The following is a 25,606-nucleotide window of genomic DNA, read 5'->3' on the forward strand; positions in this document are numbered from 1 at the left end:
AGTGCCATAAGAGAACAATGTAAAGACTACAAGGAACGCAGAATAAACACTTAAGAGAGGACGGCCGGGTGCTGTATTGTTTTGAGTGTTACTGCCGCGTTCCTGTCTGTCCTGTCTGCAGTGTTACTTGTGTGTGTTCATACGGTGAAAGCATGAATCAACTAGCTCAAACATAAATTTTTATCTAAAGAAGAATGTCGATTTGGTGGCAAAAAATGATTTTCATTATAGAAACCAGATGTGACCACTAGGCTGAAGCTATCATTGCGTCTTCATTTTCGTACGGCACAAACCCCGCAAAATGACTGCGTTCAACGTGCGTAACAGTGCATACGCTTTTTTAAAGCGGCCTAATGTGCCTTCAGTGTTTGGTACGTAGACAGCGTGTATTTATATTCATTTGCAACCCTAGATGCATGCGCCGTGAGCAGACGACAAGCACACGGAGAAGCGCGGAGGAACACGTTTAACACATTTTCCTGATTGGATGAGGAGGTCTCTAGCTTTCATAGTGCAGCAAGGAACTTAATAGATGGAGTAAATGGTGTGTAGGGAGGGTGGATACCCCCTCTCCATCCTTTTTACGATGCTACCGCTACAACGCGGAGGCGCATTGGCTGCTCAGGCGTGGGGAAAGGAGGGTAAAATCGCCTCCTCCCGTTCCCGAAGATGAATCCGGCGGCAGAATAATAGGCCCAGGTACGCAGGGAGACGGTCTTTACCACCTGATAAGCTTTGATTACCCGCCGGTCGGCAGCCCTGAGTTCGTGTTCTTAGGACACCCGATGAGACGCGGCAAGCCTCCTTTCCCGATCCTATCCATGGAGTGAATGTTCTTTTGCCTATGACCTCTTCCTTTGCATGTTAGAAGAAAAATCGCACTTCTGACACACCCTGTGTTTGCCTAATCTCACGAACACGCGACGACTAGGACCTCTTGCGTCAGGGGCTTGGCAAACGTGCTCGCATACGGGCACGCCTGTGCGTGGTTGACAAGGAAGCTCGCCTGCCAGGCGAGGCGCGCGCTTAGTAACCCTACAATGTAAGGGGGCTTGCGGCAACATCCCTCAAAACACTATTATGGATGCTCTGGGGGACGTTAAATCGATGACCGAGCCTTCCAGTGGGCGATGTGTGCCTCTTTATTAAATAGTTCATTCCTTTTTGTCATCTGTTGATGGTCCATCTGCTGAGAATCACGTACTGAGCCCTAATTTGCATAGAGCCTGCGTCATTGGTCTCGAGTCTACTGGGAACTGTCCCCCCTCTCAATGAACACAGACAACATTTGCATTGCACAATCTAGTGTGATGTGTCCTGCGATGCGAAGAAGGATCCAGTAGGCTTGATATTAAAGGCCACTTTTTGCTGCATTCGTGCCCAAGGGTGCAGTTCCTCGTCCGATAACTGCGGCTTGCGCTCTGAACACTGCAAGGGTCACGGCAGGATTAAACCGGCTGCTGCGCTCTGTCTAGTAGCTGTAAAATCCGTGCAAATTGCTAGCGAAGTTGAATACACTGTGTTAATCCTGCTTCGGACGCCAAAACAGCCCGCATGCTCCCCCGACGTACAAGTAGAGTTTGAGGAGAGTTCCGCTGCTTCCACTTGTACGAGGGGCATTCAAATGAACCCGTAAAAATTTTTAAATACGATTTATCGCGCGAATGACGAACACAACTGCGCCTTTATTTTTTTCAGTATAATATCCTTCATGGTAAATACAAGTTTTCCAACGCTTGCAAAGTTTCTGAATACCTCTGAAAAAAAAAAGGAGAATTACTATGGTTGGCTGCGCGACATCAGTCATGCAAATGTAAATTTTCATCCGATCGAAATGTGCCCCCCACCCCCCACTGATGGCCGCACCTTGAGTTGTATCGTACTACAGTGATTGTGTTCCACCTAGGCGTGTAGCGCTAAAAAAAGCTGTGCATTCGCTCCTGCTCTGCGGTGACTGCCTGAGATTCTCACGTCGGCGCCTCTGTATAACAGGAGCTGTTGCAGCCGCGGACATTTAGAGCAGCTCATTCCTGCATTCACGAACGCAAGACTCCGTTCAAGATGATGTAGTAATTTCAGGCCACGCATATATACACCACATAACGCTATGCTGAACAACAGCGGCCGTAAAAAGAGCAATTGAACTTCTCGACTTCTCGGCACGACAAATGGTACTAGGGTTCTGCCTACTGGGCACATGCAGAACTTTCACGGCCACATTAGTTTGGCACTGGCTGGAAAACAAAATGAACACGGGTCGCCTCAGTCGGCTAGCCAACGTTTCGACGAAAGGACTTGCCTTCGTGTTGAACGGAGAACAGTCCTCTTATCGAAACGTTGGCTAGCAACCAGTGTTCATTTGTTCAGTTTCGTTTTGTTTTGTGTTGTCAAGCATACCGTCTTCCTGCTTTCTTTCCTCCCGGCTGGAAGACAGGAAGGCAGCACGTGTATCTTCCTGTACCACGCTAAAAACAAGCATGCAATCCGTTCTTTTTTCGGTATCTGATCGGCTAGCACACCGTGCATCACCGTGCATCACTCCAAACGAAAGAAGTTAAACAGCAAGGCTAATCTGGCTGTTTAACTTCTTTCGTATGAATGCCAGTGTCGCAATAAAAGAAAGCTCCACGTAGCTTAATAGTTACTGCACCCCTGAGACCGCTACAGGAATGCGTTCGATTGTGTTCACCGACATTGGGTTGCGTTTGTTGGTCTGAGTCTTCGAGCCGTTGTATGCTACCAAGGTTTTTGCGGCGTACAGAACGAACTTGGGGAACCAGGCATAAAATGCATTCTATAGCAAAATGTACTCGTTATAAGTTCTCTTTCTTCCTATTCACAGCAAATCATGCAAGAAGAAGACATTGTGATAACAGGCTTCTCGGCCTACTTCCCGCAAGCTGACCATCTTGTTGAGTTCAAGAAGAGGCTCTACGCGGGCGTCGACATGGTCACAATGGATTACCTACGCTGGCCCCCAGGTGTGTCTGCCTGCATATGATTTCAAATTGGTTTTGATCCAAGTTTTGTAGTCACTGAGGAGACCACTTGAGGAGAGCGGTAAAAAATAAGAAATTGAATCTATGTTTGACAGAGGAAGTACCAGCCCTTATGGAAGACTTAAGCCCCGGCGGGCATGGACAACAGTTCCTCCCACCTCAGGAGCACAGTCGAGCTCGCTAATAACGGCCGCAGATATAACCACCGCGAACAACAACTGTAGCCTCACCACTCTATCAAAGTGAACGTGGAGGCACCACAGACTTGTCCCTGCAATCGAAAAACACGCGTTTCTACACAGCGTGGAAACCGAAAAGCTCCCCCCCCCCCCCCCCCCGACATCGCCCCAGAAATTAAATGGTGACCCAAAAAAGAAAAAAGAAGGACAACTAGAAAATTCAGATAACCGCCGGCAAAGAACATGTCATTGGCCGACGAAGTCAGTCACTGTGTGCGTGTGTGCCGGCTGGTCAAAGCATCCCAACTTGAAGGAGAGGAGCGCTGTGGTGGGCTCGAGACAGGGACAGCGTCGAAAGCGAAACTACTGCGCACGGTCGTAGATCAACCAACGGCAGTGATCGTACCCAACAATTCTGGGCAAAAGCATTTTTGAACGGGAAAGGCTTTCGAAAGGGATGCGGCGTTGAAAGACGCAAATGACGAAAAGCTTGTAGCGCTGGTACATATTGTGTCACGATGCCATCCCCCTCGCAGGACATCTGGGGCTGCCCAAACGTCACGGCAAAATCCGCGACCTGTCCCGCTTCGACGCGGAGTTCTTCAGTGTGCAGGCGAAGGCGGCCCACTCTATGGATCCGCAGATGCGGATGCTCCTGGAGACAACGTACGAGGCCATCGCGGACGCCGGCTATGACCCGGCGACGTTCCGGGGCCGCAGAGTGGGTGTCTTCGTGGGCGCCTCCTTCTCCGACACAGCCAACTCGCATAGAATGGACCCCACGAGGGCGGATGGATACATTGTGCTCGGAGCAAGTCGGGCCATATTGTCCAACCGCATCTCGTACTCGTTCGACTTCCACGGTAGGTGGCGCCGCTATTAAGGATAGAATAGGATAGGAAAACTTTTAATGTCCAACAGAAAGAGGGTAGCCGGAGGGCTACCCGCCTAGACGACGGCCGAAAGGGCTTGACTCTCGGCGGCGGCTTCGGCCAGTCGGATGAGTTGTAACTGAGTCGCCGGGTCGGAGCTCAGTAGTAAGGTCTCCCATTGATCTTTTGTGTTTATACCTCGTCCCTCACGGGGAGCATGAGGACATTCCCATAGTATGTGGTCCAAGGTGGTCCTAAGCTCGCAGTTTGCGCATTTTTCTGAAAATTGCCCTGGGTACATAAGACTTCAGAGGGCCGGGTTTGGAAAGGTGTAAGTTTGTAACCGGCGCCAGTTGATGGCTTGGTATCTGGACAAGGATCTATCCGCTGGAGGAAGTCTAGCTCGTTGCAAACGATAGTGTTGTGTAATCTCTCTGTAGGTCACCATGCGATCCCTGTCTGTAAAGACCACCTCGCTCGGGTCCGCCCGGAAAGAAAAGCCTCGGGCGAACTCGTGGGCCGTCTCATTACCAGGCAGGAATGCATGTGCTGGTGTCCAGACTAGTGTAATTTTCGGGTCTATTACATGACGGCTTAGAATTGTATTCGTTAGAGGGGAGACCCGGCCCCTGCTGAAATTTAGTATGGCAACTTTGGAGTCACTGATGATGTATCTCGCTTTTGTGCCTACACAAGCCAGTGCTATGGCAGCTTCCTCTGCAGTCTCTGGGTTACCCGAGAGTATGGAGGCACTTATTTTGAGGACTTGTTTATTATTGACGACCGCGACGGTCATCGTGTTCTTACCATACTCAGCGGCATCCACGTAGACCACGTCGTCGTCTTTGTAGGAGCGGAAACACTAGTCGCTCAGAGCAGACAGACAGGCTCGTGAAGTGTTTCGCTTACCTCCGATCACTTGAATGATGAATTGGCCCTAGTGAAACAAGCCCGGATTCCTCATTTGCGAATAACCCAGAGTTACCGTGCTAAATGCCTTCTGTCTCTGCGCAGACTTCCTCTGGGCTAGTTGGTAGTGTCCAGCCATCTTCCGTCCTTGTCTTGCAGGGCTGGCAGTATCACTAATCTTGTCGCAAGCAACCGATTAACCCCAGCTGTCTGCCCTATGTGATGAGCTACCGTATTTTAACCTTTAATACTTAGTGGCGCCTTCTGGTACGGTGGTACTTAGCAGCGGCTCTCGGTACCTTAAATATATTCAATCGAGAGCGCGATCACTGTTCGCCACATTATGCCAGCCGCATTAAGCTTGCCAAGCCGCCGCCATAGTGCCAGCTGTTGTCACGTAGTTTAGAGGCTTGTATGCAAAACCTGGTCGGTAGAGGTGTATTTGCCTTTGCATTCTTGAGTTTTGTCCGAGACTATAGAAGTTGGTCCCTACCACGGCCATCGCGCAGTCGCATTTCACCGCTCGGTCCCTTCGTCTCCGGCGCAGGCCCGAGTGTTACGGTGGACACGGCCTGCTCGTCATCGATGACAGCCTTCAACGAAGCCCTGATGGCGCTTCGCTCGGGATGCTGCGAGGCGGCCATCGTAGGGGGCAGTAACGTCACCCTGGACCCCGTGGCGTTCATCAAGTTCGGCCGCCTGGGCTTGCTGTCGCCGGATGGAAAGTGCGCCGCTTTCGACGTTGACTGTGAGTATTGGATTTGTGCTCCTAAGCTTAAATTTATTTATTTATTTATTTATTTACAATACCCCTAAGGGCCCTCGTGCGAGGGTATTACATAGGGGGGGGGGGGGGGGGGGGCGATACAAGCATAAAAATATGGCACAGGAATTTGAACAAAATACACGTAATAATGAATTAAAACTAGTAATGTACACAAATAATAACAGCAAACAACGCAGAATAAAATACTCAGTAAATGGCTGGCAAAGTGTCTCGACCGTTCAAAACTACGCGTTCTGTTCAGAAACTCCACGCCTCCTTTCTCTCTATTCGCCCAAATATAGACCCAACTGTAGGACCGCTGCCGTAGAAGTGCCACTTGCCTACCATGGTAGGACTGTTCTAATGCATTTTAGAGTGCAGCTCATAGGCGCCCGTTCCTGGCTTCGCGTCGTAGATGGGGGCCTAGTCGGCGCAACCAATTGTCCAAGTAGCAGAGCGAAGCGCCACCTGGAAGGTGGCTGCGACGGGAAGATCCCGGAGGGTGACTTAGTGCACTGAACGGGCTCGGGCCGGCCCAAAAGCCCGGGCCCGGCCCGGCCCGCGGGCCGGGCCGGGCCGGGACATGATCTGTTTTGCCGGGCCTGGGCCGGGCCCGGGCCTGAAGTTGCGGGCCCGGGCCGGTCTCGGGCTTAAAGCTGCGGACCCGAGCCGGACTTGGGTTCGTACAGAAACTGCTGGTGTCCGACTATTCCTTCACTATTGCAGAGTGAAGTACACAACTGCAGCATTGGAGCAGCGACACGGATGAGCTGTGTGTTATAGTACGCGCTGAGAAAACAACTAAGCTTTATTCATTGACTTATATGTTTCCTTATTTCCATGCCGCGGTGGCTTAGTGGTCAAGGCGCTTGATTACTGAGCCGGGGAACCAATGTGTGCTCCTAGCCTCGGCGGCCGTATTTCTATTTAGGCGGCAAGCATGGCCATGTACTTTGTAGTATCATTGCTCGTTGAACAAACCCAGGGGGTCGGAATGATCCGGAGCACTCTGCTTCGGTGTCTCTCGCAGCCTGACTCCCCTTATGCCCTTAAGCCCCAAAAACATAAATTTTATATGTTTATCATGTGGAAAAATTGACAAACTAAAGCGCGTTTGGTTTTCTTTTTTATCAGCTGACCGGAACATCACGTAAATGAAATAGCCACAAAAGCTGGCGAGAATTTTTAAATCTCATCTCATAACCACATCTATCGCTCCTCGCTTCTTCCGCCTAGTTGTCATGACAAGTGTTTAGCCCTGTATGTTATCACGTGGTTCGCGCGTTATCTTCTGCTCCACCTGTAAGAGTAAAGTTCAACCGATCTTAATTGGCCATTGATCGCTCGTCATCCCAAAACATACCTATACACTATTGGATATGCATTCGGGAAGAGCATATTAGTTTAGGACGGTTATAGTCTTCAAACACACACCGTGAAATACTCAAGCCTTTTAGCTTTTCGTTTCTGCTAAAAGGCGACCAGTTCGGCTATGAGTTCAACCTGTGAGATCGCGTTCACTAAAAAAATGTCATCCCACTGCTTGCTAGGCAGCTTTAATGCTTATACTTCGCGGGCGACAAAATATAACTGATTAAACTCATGAGGGAATGCAAAGTAGTCTATTACGCGCGTATGCGGCCCTTTTTATTTGTCTCTCGGAACTTCCGAGTTTATCTTTGCGCACCTACACGAGATCACTGTCCAAAAGATGGTCCTGGCGAGCACTACTCTTAATCACTTCTTTCTGGGTTAAAAAGAACCAACTTTCTGCAAGCCAAACTGTGGTTTCAGAACCTTTGTCGGCCAGTTTCTTATCGGTCTAGTAGCAGTCTACTTGCTCAGAGTGAGCACCTCAAGCGATACTGTGAAACGGGCCGGGCCGGGCCCGGGCTGGGCTTTACTCCCGGATTCACGGGCCGGGCCGGGCTCGCTAGAGCGATAATTTAGCGGGCCTGGGCCGGGCCCGGGCTTGAAGCCGCGGGCCTGGGCCGGGCTCGGGCTTCAGGTCTCGGGCCCGGGCCGGGCTTGGGCCTCAAAATGAGGCCCGTGCAGTGCTCTAGGGTGACTAGTGGATGCATGGATGGATGGATAGCAGCGCCCCCTTTGAAACGGGGCGGTGGCAATTGCCACCATGATCAGCTTTTCTTTATTTATTTTTGTGCAACTGTGTTGTCAATTCTCATTAAGATTCGCCATCTTCTTTACCTACGGTTTCCTACACTTCTAACCTTAAGTCACATCTCTGCTTTTCAGCCACCAATCCTCCAATCGCTTTTTGCTAACTTCGCTGCAGATTTATATGTATGACCATTGTGACTAGCAGCCTAGCATGCCACCTGCCAACCGTGAAGAGCTGCGCTCAAATTTCGCATTATCGACTGCTGTAATCGCCTGTCAATTTTTTTTTCCTACGGACGGTCATTCTGAGAACTGCCTTGCCAACTCGTTTTAGATCTTACTGTTTCGGGAGTATGCATGGCTTGCTACTTTATCAACTGCAGTTTACGCATGTCTCACGTCATCTCATACTCCCTTGTGACGTCACAACCGTCGTGTCGCAACTGAAACTACGGGGAAAAAATCAATTACAGATTATTTGTTTAGCGCTGACGAGTTCTACAAGGATCTTCATGTTTATTAATGTCGTAAGCCTAACTACAGAACAAAAACACACTCCGAGAATATTTGGTGTCTCCACTTCTTTAGGAGAATTCGTTCATCTAGACCTAGTAATTACCGCACATCCACATTGAGATAGAAAATAACCAGGAAGTTAAGAATGGGCGGAGTGCATTTGATCGGCCCTCTCAGGTCGTGAATAGCAATTTACACTTTTTCCTTAACAAAAACAATGTATGTATTAGTTGTATTGTGCCAGCCACAGCCATCTTTCGGCGGCTGAAACCGAAACAGCACTACAGAGAAATTCAATATAATCCATATGCACTAATGCCTTGCACCTGATTAAAACATGTTCAGCATTCTTCGTCAGAAATTTGAATATTGGAAAATTTTAAGATACTGTTACGGAAATATTGAGGTAATGGTCCATTCTTCCGATGCGTAGCAAAATATTTCATTTAAAGCTTTTACATCTCTCGCCGCAGTTAAGACTGCCATAGAAAACCATTGGGGAGCACTTTCGACAATAGCAAAATTGTTAAAAGCAAAAAAAAAAAATGCGCCCGACGAGAGTTCTGCGGATATATTGATTGTTACAGTGAAATTTTACAGTATCTGAAAAAATTGAGTTCATACACTCTTTCCCGTTTAAAAATGCTTTTGTCCAGAATTCGTGTGGGTCACAAGAAAGCACGCAAACAAAAACTAGATGTCTATACTCCTTTCAACCATATGTTCCGAGCGCAGGCTGAAGGAAAACTGTGCAATCTTTATAGATGTTAGTCAATTTATAAGCTGGAATGACGTGTTTCGGCAGAAAATTCTAGAAATAAAAACAAGAGAAACGACTGGAGTTTTTATTTTATTTTCGCACACAGGCAAGGGCTACGTTCGCAGTGAAACCGTGGGCGTCTTCTTTCTTCAGCGGGCGTCCGAGGCACGACGTGTGTACGCCAAGGTGGTCAACGTCAAGGCCAACGCGGATGGCTACAAGGTCGAAGGTACGAACGCCTCTGCCGGAACACTGTGGCACTTGCAGCTGCGCTTTGAGGAGCGTTCCAAGCGAAGCCTTTCGTCATCCTCTCCGCGAACCGCACAGAAGAGTTCTTCAACCTATCTGCTTACGAAACTTTGAAGTGATATTCGGGGATAGCCTGTGACCAGTTTCTGGAGGCGAGGAGACGGCAGCGCCATCTATGAAGCAGGAAATCAGCTATCAGGAAGCCATTGCCGTGGTCTGTGCAGCGTTAAAGAGTTCGTTTGCATGCCACAATGGGCGTTGCGGTCAGCTAACTTCCGAATTTCGACACTCACAAAGTGAACTAGGAGGCGAAAGCCTCGGGGTAATTGCCAACGTTTACACAAAAGGACTTGTCGCTTGCCGAAACGTTAGCAAGCACCCTGAGGCTTTTCCTTTCCTTGTTCACTTTTCGAGTGCCAAGAAACCACCTGCCTACCCTCCCTACAACATGGATTCCGAGTTTCAGGCCATTCATAAGTGCCCGGTTTTGGTACATGGACCCAGGGGAGTTACACTGCTCTCAGATTTACCGTCCGTCACAGAATGGAGCTCATCGTCCCGAGACCCTGTGATCAACATGTAAGCGGAGCTGTAATGTATTATTGTGCCATACGTGTTTCTAACCGTGGTGACGTCATTACTGACGAAAAGCGACGTTTCTCGCTACAGGTTTTGCGCAGGAAATTTCGCCGCAGGAAATTCTTGTGTTGTTTTCCTCGTTCCTACCTGCGGCAGACTACGCGTGAGCGCACACCCTCTTTGTAGCAGACGTCGAAAGGCACGCTATCGACGCCATCTTGACGCGTTACGGCATAAAAGGCTTACCTTTCTCTCGTGTATGAACAACGTAAAGATGACGTCAATGCATACAAGAGCAGGCGACATTAACTTGAGGCGTTGCGCGTGGATCAGTTATACCGTCACTTCTGCCGCAGACGGTGAGTTGTAGTTAAAAATGGCGGTATGTAGTGCGATAGAGAATCCAACGGTCACTGAGGCTCTGGAAATCACAAGGGCATGCATGTAACGGCGCGGTTTTCAATTTATTTTACTGCATTTGTACTACTGTCCTCTTCTGACGAAAAAGCTGTCGTCTGTGTGTAAGGCTGGAGCCTCTTGCGCCCTTAGCGGAGAGGTTCGAGGCGGAGTGTGCCTCGTGCCCACCATCCACCATCCTCCGGCGCACCCTCTAAAGGGCGCGCCTTCGGGTACCCACCCGTGAAAATGCACCCCCCACCTACTAACCAGTGCCCACCATCCACCACCCATCCACCTACCCCCTCCCACCAGGACATCATGCAAGAGATGAACGAAAAAAAAGACAGTGAAATAAAATTCAAAGACCCGATGGAAAGGCGATCAATGCAAAAACAAAATGTACAACTGCTGCTAATTAACGAAGATTTATCACATCACTTTGTATGATTACCTGTTCACTTTATTTGTTATCTACATGGGGGCGTAAGGAAAGGTTGGTGCCTCCCTTTCGCATATGGGAGGAAATCACACTAGAACTGACGGCATACTGCATGAAGTTATCGTCTATCTAAACAATTTCGCTACTGATTTCCCACCCTAATAAACACCATAGTTTCATTCATTTATGCCTTCCTTGGCATATAATGCACTGTTGGCTTCTTTTTGTGTATTTATATGACGAGCCCTTTACCGTTTGCCCTTGTTCATGTCCAACATTCTCGGGATAAAAATTTTGAATATTGGAATATGTATTGTAAGTACAGTTATGGAAATATTAAAGATAATGGTCTATATTTTCTATGCGGAGCAAAACCTTTCTTTAAAAGTTATTCCCTCGCTCGTTTCGAGCAGTTAAATCTGCCAAAGAAAATCAATGAGGAAAGTTTTTATGGGTAGCAAAAAAGTTAATAGCAAAAAAATGCAAGCGTGCCTGGGGGAGAACTGCGGTTACATTAATTGTTATAGTGAAATCTTCAAATGTACGAAAAATTGCGTTCATAAACTCTTTCCCGTCGAAAAATGCTTTCGTCCAGAATTGTTGGGCATGATGATAATGTTCTTATTAGTTAAGCCTTCATCTAGCAGTAGCACTGTGAAATCTGACAGGGACATAGGCAGGTAACAAGACTAGTGTAGTGTTTCTGCTAGCCGGTATGCTCTTTGTAACATAGAGGCAGTCCCGCCATGACGTCATCACCACCGCATCTTCATAACATAGCGACGTGAAGGACGTCCTGTAGGACCACTGAGTCTATCCTGGACACTTCCTCCCCCACCAACTCGCAGGGATCACCTACCCTTCGGGCAGACTGCAGGCACAGCTGCTGCGCGAAGTCTACGCCGAGGCCAACGTGGATCCCAGAAAAGTGTCCTACGTCGAAGCGCACGGCACTGGGACCAAGGCGGGCGACCCCCAGGAGCTGGGAGCCATCAGTAGCGTCTTCTGTCAGCCCGGACGCGATAAGCCGCTGAAGATTGGGTCCGTCAAGTCCAATGTGGGACATGCGGAGGCTGCATCCGGTCAGTGGATGCTCTGCTGGCATAAGTACCGAACATTTGTCTGCCCACTGCCGCTTGAAACTCGCGGTAAATTTACTTCTAGGAAGCGGAGCTCAATAAGCTTTTCATACTGCACTGCAACTTGTATTAACAGATGGAATAGAAAGATGGAGTAGTGGTTTGGTTTGGTTTGGTTTATGGGGTTTAACGTCCCGAAGCGACTGAGGCTATGAGAGACGCCGTAATGAAGGGCTCCGGAAATTTCGACCACCTGGGGTTCTTTAACGTGCACTGACATCGCACAGTACACGGGCCTCTAGAATTTCTCCTCCTAAGAAATTCTAGCCGCCGCGGCCGGGATCGAACCCGCGTCTTTCGGGTCAGCAGCCGAGCACCATAAACACTGAGCCACTGCGGCGGCAAATGGAGTAGCGGTGGAGGTAAAAAACTTTTATCGTTAGGAATGGTGACTGTTGGACAATTCTTTCGTGAGAGTGGTCCTCAGTTGACGACTCCGTTATCTTCTGCTGTCCTGCAGGCACGCGCGACGATCCGCTGCTGAGCGCTCAGGTTAGAGCTGTACAGAGCAGCTGTGCATGAGGAGGTAGTGGGGTGTAATAACTGTGGCTTCCGTGTGTGGGGGGGGGGGGGGGGGGGGTGGAGGCGGGTGGTTAAGCACTTTCATATGGAGTGATGTAGTGTGCGTTGGGCGCTGTTGCATGGCGGGCAGTGCGAAGGAATATGTGACATTCATATAAAAGCCTCCTTTTGGGTGACATCTCTCGTAGAATAATGAATGCATCTGTTTTGTGACATGAGTGGCGCAAAACAGTGGTGATCGCTTGGCCAGGAGCAGGGCGAGTACGAATAAGGAACCACATTTTGGAGAACATGCAGGGGTGTTTTGGCGAAAGGTGCGTGGTGTAAGGAAGGTGAGATAGGTGAGGTACGTAGCTGGTGAGGCAGAACGAGTAGAAGGTATCGTACGTAGAAACCTTTAGGTAATTTAGGTAGGTAGGATACCTCAGATCCCAGGTGACCTAAAGGCATCTCAAGTCGATACCTTTGAGGTATCCTAGCTCATCTACCTAGATGAGGTAAAACAGCTGATCTCATTCTTCAGCAACATGAAGAGACCAGTGCAAGTCTGACGGGTCGTGCATTGCCGCTGTTGGAAACTATATCGAATTGCGGTTTGCTGCGGGAAAACAAGGTATTCCAGACTTTAATTTGAGAATAACAATTTAATTCTATCTATAAAATAGCAGTTTGCAGCCGGGAAGGCAAAACTTCTAATACCTGCCTTAATTTTTTTCTTATTCATTTCATAATACCTCGATTTGATGCACTCTCCCTTCCAGAGGTTTCCTCGTAATATAGAAATGGATTGAAACAAAAAAAGTAACTTCCAGTGTAAAAGCACACGTTTATAAAACAGGGGTATATGAACACGTGTATGCGAGAAAGATGGCTGCGGCCTCACCTCATGGAGGGGTGTGTCCGATTCCCATCTACAGCAGTCGAAAACCTACGCATCTCTATTAGCTTTAGAAGCACATTTGTAGATAAGCGATGGTCGTAAACAATAATTCACTATGTCGGTAGAAGGTAATGTAACGAATGCATTACCTTATCAAACATGAGGGGCCTTGTACTGCGTAAAAGGACAGCGTCTGGTGAATTTACGTAAACGTCAACTGTCATAAGCCCTCCGTGCAACCTGCAGTGATCCCATTAGTCCCCAGTAGGACAGCTAATCGGCCCAATATTGAAAATATATTGGCACATGCCGGTCCTATAAAGGACCATAGTAAAACTATCCATTCCCAGTATTTGGGCCATTTATCTGAGCACCTTGGGCGCGTGCTATAAAATCTCAGAGTTTGGACCACAGTGATCTGACGAGGACTCAGCAGTGCTCTTACTGTCATTCTACAACAGGCATAGCCGCAATGGCAAAAGTGATCCTGACCATGGAGACAGGAAGCATCGCTCCGAACTTGCACCTAAACGAACCCAACCCGGACATACCGTCGCTGCACGACGGCAGCTTGGAAGTCGTGACCAAGGTGACACCCTTCGACGGAGGAAAGATAGGAATCAACTCGTTTGGCTTCGGCGGTGCCAACGTCCACGTGATTCTTGAGGCCAACCCTGGTCCCAGTGTTGACAGTCTGCCGCTCGAGAAGCCTGAACTGCCGAGACTTGTCCTTATGGCCGGAAGGACGAAGGACTCACTGACGGTGAGTGGGCTCATTCACATGCATGGAAAAGGGAATATGAGGGGCTGCTGAGATGGTTGAACGATAGCTTTGCAGCAGAATCCATGTTATGCTTGCTGACCACAATCACACAGTAACATTGGGCAGCTCATAGACAAAACAACGAGCCATTCTTAATTCCCAGAAAATAGTCATATGATCCAGGACTGGAGATGTCATTACACAGCTCTGGTTTAGCTGGAGGGAAAGCATTGGGGCCATAGTAATATTCTAGATGTAAACAGAAACTTGTAGCAACGTCGAGTCGTAACTACAGTAATGTGACTGTGGTCGTAACGCTTGGAGTCCTGCTTGTTCATCCGCATTACAAAATATGGAGTGTTGCGGCTTGCTTACGCGGACTTTTCTTTTTCGGAGTATACTTCTTCCCGGCAGTTGCTGAATCTGCATGGATGAAGCGATGCGGGAAAAAGGTACTGATGGTCCGTCATGGTAGCGGAGTGGATTCTTATAGAAAGGAAGCATTCCAGGAGACGTTGGAGAGTTAGGTGGGAAGGTGAGATTAGGAAATCTGCAGGAATATCTTTGGCGAGGCTGGCACATAGACAAATTAGAGGTCAGTGGCAAAGGAGGATGACAAAGATGTTTGGAATGGTGGTGAAAGTGTCGTGCGTTCAATAAAACACAGACTGCCGTTCCTTGTGCGTGCTCACTTTGTGGCACATAGAACAATTCTTCACTAGTTAACATAGGTTGGTGGGCTGATGTCTCACCACACATTAACCACCGTTATTTTCTCCCGCAGAAAACCCTAAATAGGCTGCGGGCTGAAGGACCATACCCAGACCCCACGTACTCTCTCCTGAACCGAGTGGGGCAGCCCAGCACAAAGCAGTTCCCTTACCGCGGCTACGCCTTGGTACCCATGAACAAGGGCTCCGGGAAGGAAGTCCTCAAAGTGGTCGAGCAGGCACCGATCGAGAAGCGACCCCTGTGGTTCGTCTTCACAGGCATGGGCTGCCAGTGGACCGGCATGGCCCGGCAGATGATGCAGTTCGACCTGTTTGCCCAATCCATCCGCAAAAGCCACGAGGTGCTGGAGCCGTACGGCGTTGACCTGATCGACCTGGTCACAGGCGAGGAGGCTCGCAAGAGGACAGTACTTTCACCCATCGTGTCCATCACTGCAGTGCAAGTACGTTTGTCTATCTGGCGTATTGCGCGTTTTCGTGCACAGTCGCAGTGGATAGCTAAATCCACGCGAGATTGGGTGAAAGTGGCTTGTGGTTTCCTGGCTATTTTGCTCTCTAAAGTGCACTAAGACGGAATTCATAGTATTTGGTAGCAAAACAGTAGAACCAGTCCTAAAAAGTTTAATACGATACAAGCCAAAGAGGGCAAGGACAGGAAAGACAATAGCAAAGACATCAAAAATGATGCAAACACAACACACTCATGCAACTGCTGTATGTACAAGAACCAATGACAGAAAGAACCTTGCAGAAATGAAAGAAACAGCACCTTTTGTGGTATATAGGCACCTTCAAGGCACACAGCAGTGGGCACGATGTTGGATGTACTGATGTGAGTTATACGAAATGCTATTTCGTCAACCTGCGTGGCTTTCATGAGGCGACTGCCATTCGGAAAACCTGTTTGAGTCGCGTAGAGCGGCGCTAAGTGACACTGTTTTTGCCGCACAATTGTAAACCTATTCGTGCGTTAGCTCTCAGAGGAAAATAAGCTTCAAAGCTGAGGCATGTTGACTACCTTTTTCTTCGACGCGCTTATTCTGCTAAGGCCCTTAAGTCGCGATGCCACCAATTGGATGGGCCACAAAGCTTCGCTCCAGTGAACCAGTTGTAACGCGCTTTAAAAATCCGCAAAGTCGGCGCTCTTATTTTTGTTCGTGGGATCGGCTATCCCTGTCATTTATTCGGAAAAGAATAAGCGTCGGACATTTTTGATCCCCCATCCTTTCTTTCACAGGTGGCGCTGGTAGACATGCTCCGCGATATGGGCATCCAGCCGGACGGCATTGTGGGCCACTCGATAGGCGAGTCTTGCAGCGCGTACGCCGACGAAGGCTTCACCGCCGAACAGGCCGTGCTGTGCGCCTACTGGCAGGGTCGGTGCACCGAGCTGGAAGACCCACCCAAAGGAGCCATGGCTGCCGTCGGCAAGTGTTGTGTCTCTAGGCAGTTGATGTTCGCAGCGCGAGGTTTACTAATTTCTAACAATTAACTTTTTAACCATTATAGTTAAGCACTGGGTTGGAATTGGAAATTTGTGGCGGGCCTTTAGAAATAGGCGTATCAGTTTTCGCTATTTCGGGAGAGCGTTTACCCTTGCGCTGTGGCTGAACAAATTTGAGCCATCTCGCACCATAAAACGCGCGTTGCCGAAAAGCGATCCTCTTTGGCGAGCGGAAAACAACGTCCTTGCACACGTCACTCCGTGACGCATGTGCCACGTCACCTCCTATGCCCCGCCCCTACGCGCCACTCCAGTCCAATTTCAACCAGGCGCCTAACTGTAATGGCTGAAAAGTTAACTTCGAGAAATTAGTTAACCATCTCACTGGTCGTCATGATTCGCACGTTTTCTCATGTCTGCCAGCACTGGTATTACTAGCCACTGGAGCTATATTTGTACCTAAAGAAGGATGTTTTTAAAAATGAGTGGTGGGCTTCCTTGAAACACCTGATATGCTTACTGCCTGTAGACCAAACCTGCGTTTGTATAAGGGGAGCAATGTAAGGAAGAATTCCAGTTTATTTTCGGCGCCATTAAGGGATTGAAGCATTCAAACGAGACGCACCGATAAACGAACAATGAACAATGAAAATCTTTTAATCTTATGGCAGGAACAGTTAAAGAAGGTAAATTTGAAAAATGCCTGAACTTAGAAAACATTACAAACTCTGAACTAAGAGCAGGTCAAAGTGTATATCAAACAGATATTTCAGTCAAGTATGAAATCTGTATTTAAGGTAGTTTACTAATTATAGTCGGATTAAAATAAACCTTTGTAGTTGCAGTCAAACCACGCTATGACGAAATTGCGTATAAGGAAATAATGAATATAACGAAGGAATGACAATTTCTCTTGGCAGCTCGGTAAACACGGGCTATAACTGTATATCTATAGTGGAACATTATGGGAGGGTCGTGTCTGCTCAGTCGATGGCTGTAGCTTCCATTTAAAGAAAAACATCAGCTCATAAATTAAACGACGTCTGCCAGTGTTTAGATCTATCTGAAACGGCAGTTTTAGAACAATGGAGCTTTTCATTTTATCGTGCCTTACAGCGCTTCGGAGTCCTCTGCCGTCCTGTCAGCTGCCGCGCTGAGACAGCCGAGAGATTTAGCATGCTGTACTACACTTCGGTCTCTGCTGCATGCCGCTAGCACGAGCTTCCAACAGCGCTGCCGCACTTGGCTCCAAAGGGCTGTTGCGCATGCCCTGTTGGCGGCCGGCGGTAACATAAGGCGGTAGCGGTAGCAGTATTCACCGTGATAAATCTCTCCATTGAAAGTAGAAACATAAACGTGAGTGGTGCAAAACAAGAATCGTACTCATGGGCATAATAAATGACATCGTTGCAAGCTTCCAGTCACTCTATACTGGACCAAATCGTTTTGAACGCCTTAGCCCCCTACACAGTGATCTCCTCCGAATGTTTTGTCAACTGCTCAACTCAGTAATATATCTTCGTGCATCGAGTGGTACACTCGATGCATAATTTACGAATAGACATTTCAATGCTGCGAGCAGAAAGTAAGTAGACGTGTTCACCATTCACCTGGGACATCGCTTTCAGGTCTCACATGGGAAGAGACAGCAAAGCGCTGTCCTCCAGGCGTCTACCCTGCGTGTCACAACGCCGAAGACTCCGTGACCGTATCAGGGCCAGCCGAAACCGTCGCCAAGATGGTCGCCGAACTCAAGGCGGAGAACGTCTTTGCTCGCGAGGTGGACAGCTTCGACGTGGCCTTCCACTCGAAGCACGTCCACAGCATCGGACCCGCGCTCCGAGAGGCCATCGGGAAGGTAGCTTTCATTAAAAAAAGATGAATTTGTGAATTTACTTGTGCGGAATGGGCAGTTAAGCCTATTTTTAGAAGGTTTCTATTCCCTAAACTACTGTAGGCTATGTACTGATACTAATGACTTCAGATTTCACTGCTTTCTTGCAAGGGTATGCTATCTTAGGATATAATATTACGATCTTTCCTGGCACTGTAATTTATAACCGCTACTGAGATGTAGACTCTAGGGGCAGTGACCGCGGGGTATGATGGACGCACCTGTACTTGTTTTGTGAGAAATAAGTAGAGCTTGCATATTCTGTGCTGGGATATTATCGTCACCGATGTTGTTCCACTGCAGTACTACTCGTATCACCTCTAAAGATCCTAAGACCGTAAGCCACCCTATATTTACCGGTCTTATTTAAATATTGTTTAGACCTTGCATACCATTACAGAGCAGGGAATTGACATTACACTGAGATTAGGTAGGAACCAATTCCGAGATTCCAACCTCTGCTGAAAACTATGAGCTGATTGGTAACCTGTGAACACCTGGGCACCGAGACAGTTCAATTTAACGAAAGTTCCAATAGCACAGAAAACTTGGAATATGTAAACGTTTGGTATGGAAGGCGAAATTCCGTAAGGATGATTTGTACGGGCTGACACACGTCCAGGAGGACATTGACATAATTTCGGGTGCAAAGTCCATAAAGAAATTTTAATTGTGCCATTGTTCAAAACATTCACTTCTGTGCAGCCCTAGATTACGCTTTTTTTTTCTTGCGTTCGTTGGCACCGACTTCTCCGGTCCTATAGGGCGCCTTATTTTTGTTCTTCATTGCTTCTTGTCTATGCTGGGAGCGAAGAGTTTGGATTTCGCCATTTCTGGTTTTTCCTGTAAAGTTTTGTTTTTAGGACAGGGTACTTTCAGAACTTTCTGTAATTTCCAGCGGCCTAAATAATCCACAAACATAACTTGACTCCCACATGTTCAGATTCTTGCGAAAATTTAATATGCAAAACCAGTGTCATTATATTACATCAGTATTACTAGATTTCAAAAATTGAAAGACAGGTAGGAAGAGAGATGAAAAATAACAAAACTACAACCTGTGGACTAGTGAACTATAAAATGAGCAGCTGCAAGTAAAAGTAAAAAAAAAATGGGGCATTAGGCAGCCTGAGTAAACTGGTAATTACTTCTGAAAATTAGACTCGGCTAAATGTAGTGATAGTCTAGTTCAACCTCTAGACCGGCTTATTTTCTTCTTCCTTCCTGGCTTTATTACAGAGTGAGCTGTGAAAGGCTTTTTGCGCGGACATCGCGTCGTTCGCATGAACAACGTACGGGACCATCATCCGTGACCTCATCACGGGTCACGTGACAGGGTGGTCACAGGAGTCACGTACCCTATTGGTCACATTAATAGGCAATGCGACACACTGTGCACTTCACGAATTGATTGGGAATTTGTCCTTTCCCAAGTTCAATTTCTTACACGCCACCATGACCCCATTGCGCAACATGACCTCCTCCACAGCTGGCTTTGAACTTACGTCACATTACGTGAACGTCCTCTAAACTTATTCAACTTTTGACCAGGTTGTTCCGAAGCCCAAGCCACGCACTAAGCGCTGGATTAGCTCGTCTTTGCCGGAGAGCCGTTGGCAGGAGCCGGTCGCCCAGCTCTGCTCTGCGGAGTACTACGTCAACAACTTCCTGTCGCCCGTGCTGTTCCATGCTGCCCTACAGCATGTCCCACAAAACGCCATCGTGGTCGAGATTGGTCCGCACTGTCTCCTGCAGGTGAGCTTAATTAAGCCTACGGCACGCTAGCTTCTCCTATCAGTTGGTTTCACCGTAAGCTCACGCGGGAAAAGATTTCCAGCATACATTTGTTTTGCCTAAGTTCCTAGCTAAAACCACCACACTGACAGCGTCATTTTGCATTTCACAAAAAAAATAAACATTAGCAGCGCGACAGACGGAACAAGAAGAGACACTAAGAACGACTGCTGACTAGCAACTGAAAGATGAACTGAACTAATTTCTTAGTGGCTAAGAATGCGAACAATCTTGCTGCTTGGTTTTAACGTTCTTATTTATTCTGCGGGCGCGGCATGTGGTATATACCGCCATTGCTGCAATAAAATTCTTTCACTTGCTACTCAGCTCTTGTGTCTGTGTCTCTCTCCTTGTCCCGTCTTTTGCGCTGCTAAATTTTTGTGTCATGAACCAACTAGCGTGGCAAATTCCGCTCTTGGACTTTTGAATTTCTTGTTACGCAAACTCTTACACAGGCTGAATTTAATTATCTGTCATTTAGTGCAACTGCTGCAGTGATCAGAAATGAAAAGAGAGTTGTCCTAACTAGGAGTAATTACGTTGCTGCTTTGCAACGAAAATATTAAGTGAATTTGATTGATTGATTGATTGATTGATTGATTGATTGATTGATTGATTGATTGATTGATTGATTGATTGATTGATTGATTGATTGATTGATTGATTGATTGATTGATTGATTGATTGATTGATTGATTGATTGATTGAGGATTAACGTCCCAAAGCGAGCGAGGCTGTGAGAGACGCCGTAGTGTAGGGCTCTAGAAATTTCAACCACCTAGGGTTCTTTAACGTGTTTAACAGAGTACACTGTGGGGCCAGTTGGTCACACATTAATCTGAACGAAAAAACGTAGCGTTGAAACAGGACACAGAAAGATGAGGACAGGACGGGGCTACAACTTACAACTTACAACCTACAACTTACAACCTACAACTTACAAATTACAACTTATTCATTCAGTTGTAAGTTGTAGCCCGTCCTGTCCTCATCTTTCTGTGTCCTGTTTCAACGCTACGTTTTTTCGTTCAGATTCTTTAACATGCACTGGCATCGCACAGTACACGGGCCTCTAGAATTTCGCCTCAATCGAAATTCGGCTACAGCGGCCAGGATCGAACCCATGTCTTTCAGGCCAGCAGCCGAGCGCCGTAATGGTAATCGTGTCGATTGTTCGGAACTCGACTTTGACTCACCTGTGTTCCGCATCTCTTCATCTTCTGCAACAGGCGATACTGAAACGCGTCCTTGGTCCTGGGGCCAGCTGCCTTGGCCTCCTGAAGCGAAACGTCGACAACCTGGAATTCTTCCTTGGCTCCCTGGGAAAGCTACACACCCTGGGAGTCCAGATGGACCTGTCTCCTCTTTACCCCCCGGTTCCGTGGCCTGTTCCTCGCGGCACACCCAACATCGGGCACCTGGTCAGCTGGGATCACTCGGAGACATGGCATGTCGCCGGATGGAAGGACTTCTCCATTGTGATCCAGGCAGGACATGGCACATAATAGTCTCGGATATACACGCGGATAATGTCGAGAGCAAAATGGGGTGCTTTGGAGTGAGCTAGATGCAATGTGTCTTTGCCCTTTTGGGCAACTACAGCGTGACGACCCCACAAACGCTAGTGGCTAATTACTGGTGGCGATGCTTTTTAAGCGGTTTCGCCAGCGGGAACATGGCAACAAGATCGATCACCTAGGGGTTATGCCTATACTTTCTGGTGAAAACATTGCCACTTAAGTTATCCTCAAAAAGCAACTTCTGTCTTGTTTCCTCCGAGGACATATGTACCGTCTTTGCAAAAGTAACAGGGCAATGGTGGATTGTTTCTTAGCCGCGTAGCGAAGCACTTATGGCAGCCCTTAAGCTCCGAATCTGTGTAAAGTAAGGTGAACACTTGTCCTCACGTTCTGAAACCTTTCCGTCTTTAGGGTGCCGTAACGGCTCTGTTATACGGTTGAGAAGCAAATATCTGTTGATCGGTTACTTTTGGCAAAGGGGATATGCTCATGCAGCCCCAATCAGTGAAAAACTTCACTGGATGCTTCCGGTAGCTCTTCAGTCCTCATATAAGGGTCTTGCGCAACGATAATACGACCATACCTCTGCGCGTACCTCAAGCGAAAGCGTACAAACATTTGGTATGCTCATCTTGTATTCCTTAGACGTGCTCCTGGTTGCCATTGCAGAAAGCCTTTGTTGTGGACATAGAGAACAATGGGGAGGACAAGTACTTGGCCGGCCACGTGGTTGACGGACGCCCGGTGTTTCCCGCAACTGGCTACATGGTGTTGGCCTGGAAGTGTCTGGCCAGCCGTTTTGGCAAACCACTGAGCCAGATTCCCGTGGTCTTCGAGGACGTCAGCATCTGGCGAGCTACCATCCTACCAAAGACTGGCAAGTCAAGACAATGGCAGCACGTCTTGCTCTTAACCTGCCTACACTGGAAGGGAGACAAATAGCAGTCGAGGAAAGGCGGGGACGCTAATCAGAAGGGTATTCCGGTTGCTTACCACCGGCTGGTGGTAAGGTAAGGGGTATAAGGAAAGAGGGGGATGGGGTAAGAAGAAGGTAGTCAGGTGAGAACCTGCTGCAAAGTCACAACCTGTCTGGTGTCGAAACTCAAAATCGCATTGTCTGGAATCGAAACACTAAATTTCAAGCGGCCGCCAGTCGATGCGCCCATTGTGCGTATTTTCATAAGGCATGCAGGCCGATATTTACAAGCGCAAACCTCTTTCTGCAGAGTCAGCGGCGGATTCGAGTTGTTCGTTGTGGAGTTATCAGCACATAATGATGTCGCCGTTATATTTTTATTTGCTTTATTTAAGGCTGAAATATTAATATCATTTGTTTTACCATGACCTTCTCTATGGGTTCGGTAGTTCTCAAGAAACAGAAATAGGGCAATGACAGACACTGCAAGGAGAGAGCTCAATCGGGCTGGTTGGCGTATGTTGAATGGTACGACAAAACAGCGGTGACGGACGGGACGGGAGAAGAGACAGACACATGCGCTATATTGCCCCCTCTTTCGCAATAAACCATTTGGTTGTTAGTTCAGCGCATGTGTCTGTCTCTTCTTCTGTCCCGTCCGTCAGCGCTGTTTTGTTGTACCATTCAACAGGCACTGCATGGTCTACCGTTGAAGGAGCGACAACATAAAGGGCGGGGCCCGGTTCAGATGCGCGCGTTGGGTTACAGTTTTTTCAGGATAGACTTCGGCTCATCCTTAAGAGCATCTTGATGTGTCTAAGGATCATATTTTCGGGTCATAGGACGTACGAATATACTGACATAGTGTCGTACCCTTATAAAAATGGTCTATTGGCAGTCTATAGACTTCTTATTGACTCTATTGGCTTCCTATAGACATTGCTTTTTGTCTATTCATAGTCTATAGACGGTACATAGTCTGCTAAAAGTGTATGGCCATAAATCTATAGATTGTCTATAGACTGTCTATGGCATTTGTATTGCCTATAGACTGTTCTTTAGGATTTGTCTATAGACAGTCTATAGACTTTGTTGACAGAAGTCTATTAGCACTGTATAGACTGCCTAAAACTTTTTTTGTAAGGGTAGACAAAAAGTATATTTTGGAGACGTATGGTGATAATTTGAAGCAGCTTCATATGAAGCAGCTTAGCAGAATTCGAGGAGCTAATCACTCGCTTTAGTGTGGCCTGGGGTATTTTCAGCCGAAAAAATGAATTACAGTACATAAATTTTGTAATTAGCCGATAACAACATGATTCTGTCTGCGCAGGCACCGTCCTCTTCGAAGTGAACATGATGCCCGTATCAGGCGAGTTCGAGGTGTGCGAGGGCAGAGCGGTGGTGGCAAGAGGTCGAATCCGCGTGGCCGAGAAAGGGGAGAAAATGCTCGACAAGGACCCACCAGGCACGCCTGAGGAGGCAGTAGCCTACGACCTGAACAGCGAGGGCATCTACAAGGAGCTCAAGCTTCGCGGTTATGATCACTATGGAGCCTTCCGAGGCATCCTCAAGGCTGACACACAGAGTAAGGCTTTCCCTTTCAAGTCATGGCGTTGCCTTGTTTTTAAGCCGTTTATGTCGCAGTCTGCACCTCTGATTTGTTTTTCTGTCGGGGTCAAATTTGCTTCAGACAGCGTTGTCAAGTCCATCGCCTAACCAGAGCAGGATGCACGAATGTTGTCTTCGAGGGACCACTTATTATTTTGTGCTATCTTTGAGACAACGATACTGTCCTATCTCTTTCTTATCACCATTACAGGTTGTATTGCCGCGTTGTGCTGTGTTTTGGGACCACTTGTTGCAATGTCTATCCTGTGTACCAGCCTTGTAGGCAATAGATGTTTAAAAAAACTTCATTTTTTGTTCTTACATCTCCCCCTTCGAGCGCTGTGCTCAAGAACGGTAGTGTAGTTAGGGTATCAATGTCGCTAATTTGCCGTGGGAAAGGGCCTAGTTGTCTGAGCGTCTCTATTTTTAGTGCAGATAGCCTAAAATACAAAATCACTAAGCGGTGCATGCAAATTTGTTTTCATTTGTCTGAGCTACATGAATGCACTCGTCTGCAGTTGACTATCGCTGCCTTAAGAATGAATGTTGCAGGCATTCAGTGATCCATTCTCAGGAATTTCAGCTCAAGGAGCAATTACACGTGAGCTAATCTTGAAAAAATAAATACGGCCCATACCATCATTTTACTGCTGTATGCTTCGCACGCTCTTCTGAGCGATATATAAACTGCGAAGACGCAACAAAGTGCTTATTATCTGGCTTTAAAGAAAATGGGTTAAATATGAATAACGTTGAATCTACTGTAGAATCTCGAACCGTATAACCTGTAGAATCTGTGCCGTAGAATCTGGAAAGATCTTCGATCGCAAGCTTGTTAGAAAATGCTTTCCTGTTCGCGTTGTCTCATTCGTGCCGTCGTTAAAAGCAGTGTGGTGTTCATCCTGGCGATTCTTTCTCAGAACCGTACGCAAAGCTCAAGTGGGAAGACAACTGGGTGACCTTCCTGGCTTCCGTGCTGCAACTTTTCATCCTTGGCCACCCACTGAGATCTTTTCTGTTGCCCGTCAGGATTCAATCGTGCCGAATTGACCCTGAAGCTCACGCACAAGCTTTCGACAACGTCAAAGACAAAGGTGAGTGTCATAAAAAATATATAAAAACCTGAAGTCAAGTTACCAAAACTGGCTGCCATGTTGAGACTCACTGTAATGCTACATACAAGAGCACTCCAATCTGTAGGCGGCGCTTATGGTCTCGACAATAACAGTCGGCAGCAATAGTTTACAGAATGCGGGTGAGAAGGAAAAAAATAATTTCGACTCGGTAATGCAAGTCAGTCACCTGGAATGCCGCCAGATATGAGGGAACACGCATACTCTACGCGCTGGGAGCAATACCATGTGACTGGGTCGCGAGGCAGTGCTACAATGGTTTTTTTTTTTACCGACCAGAGGTTTAACGTAAACTTTTGGTGTCGACTGCATGTAGGCTGTGGCAGAAATTCGATAAGAATTAATAGCAGGAGCAGCAGAAACTTGGAGCCGAATGGCTGATTTAAAAGTTTGGTGGTCTATTGAAAATGAACTTAATGACAGAAATAAGCTATCTTAAAAAAGCAAGCAGCCTGTAGGACTGCTTATTTC

At 47.5% G+C, this 25,606-nt stretch overlaps 1 protein-coding gene across 1 annotated transcript in view; it reads left to right on the forward strand.

The window, feature by feature from the left end:
* The first annotated feature begins 2,848 nt into the window (after positions 1–2,848).
* The window catches only part of LOC149348027 (fatty acid synthase-like), a 44,821-nt gene continuing 22,063 nt past the window's right edge, over positions 2,849–25,606 (forward strand). The window contains exons 1-14 of the mRNA XM_089585721.1: positions 2,849–2,981; positions 3,715–4,041; positions 5,507–5,707; positions 9,229–9,351; positions 11,637–11,870; positions 13,791–14,092; positions 14,877–15,266; positions 16,061–16,250; positions 17,896–18,125; positions 19,713–19,916; positions 21,185–21,433; positions 22,145–22,352; positions 23,725–23,979; positions 24,923–25,096. Coding sequence (XP_089441847.1) covers positions 2,849–2,981; positions 3,715–4,041; positions 5,507–5,707; positions 9,229–9,351; positions 11,637–11,870; positions 13,791–14,092; positions 14,877–15,266; positions 16,061–16,250; positions 17,896–18,125; positions 19,713–19,916; positions 21,185–21,433; positions 22,145–22,352; positions 23,725–23,979; positions 24,923–25,096 — 3,220 coding nt within the window. The remainder of the gene's footprint in view (positions 2,982–3,714; positions 4,042–5,506; positions 5,708–9,228; positions 9,352–11,636; positions 11,871–13,790; positions 14,093–14,876; positions 15,267–16,060; positions 16,251–17,895; positions 18,126–19,712; positions 19,917–21,184; positions 21,434–22,144; positions 22,353–23,724; positions 23,980–24,922; positions 25,097–25,606) is intronic.

Source organism: Amblyomma mixtum, chromosome 4 (assembly GCF_055824585.1).
Source record: "Amblyomma mixtum isolate Tamu chromosome 4, ASM5582458v1, whole genome shotgun sequence".
Classification (NCBI taxonomy): Eukaryota; Metazoa; Arthropoda; class Arachnida; order Ixodida; family Ixodidae; genus Amblyomma; species Amblyomma mixtum.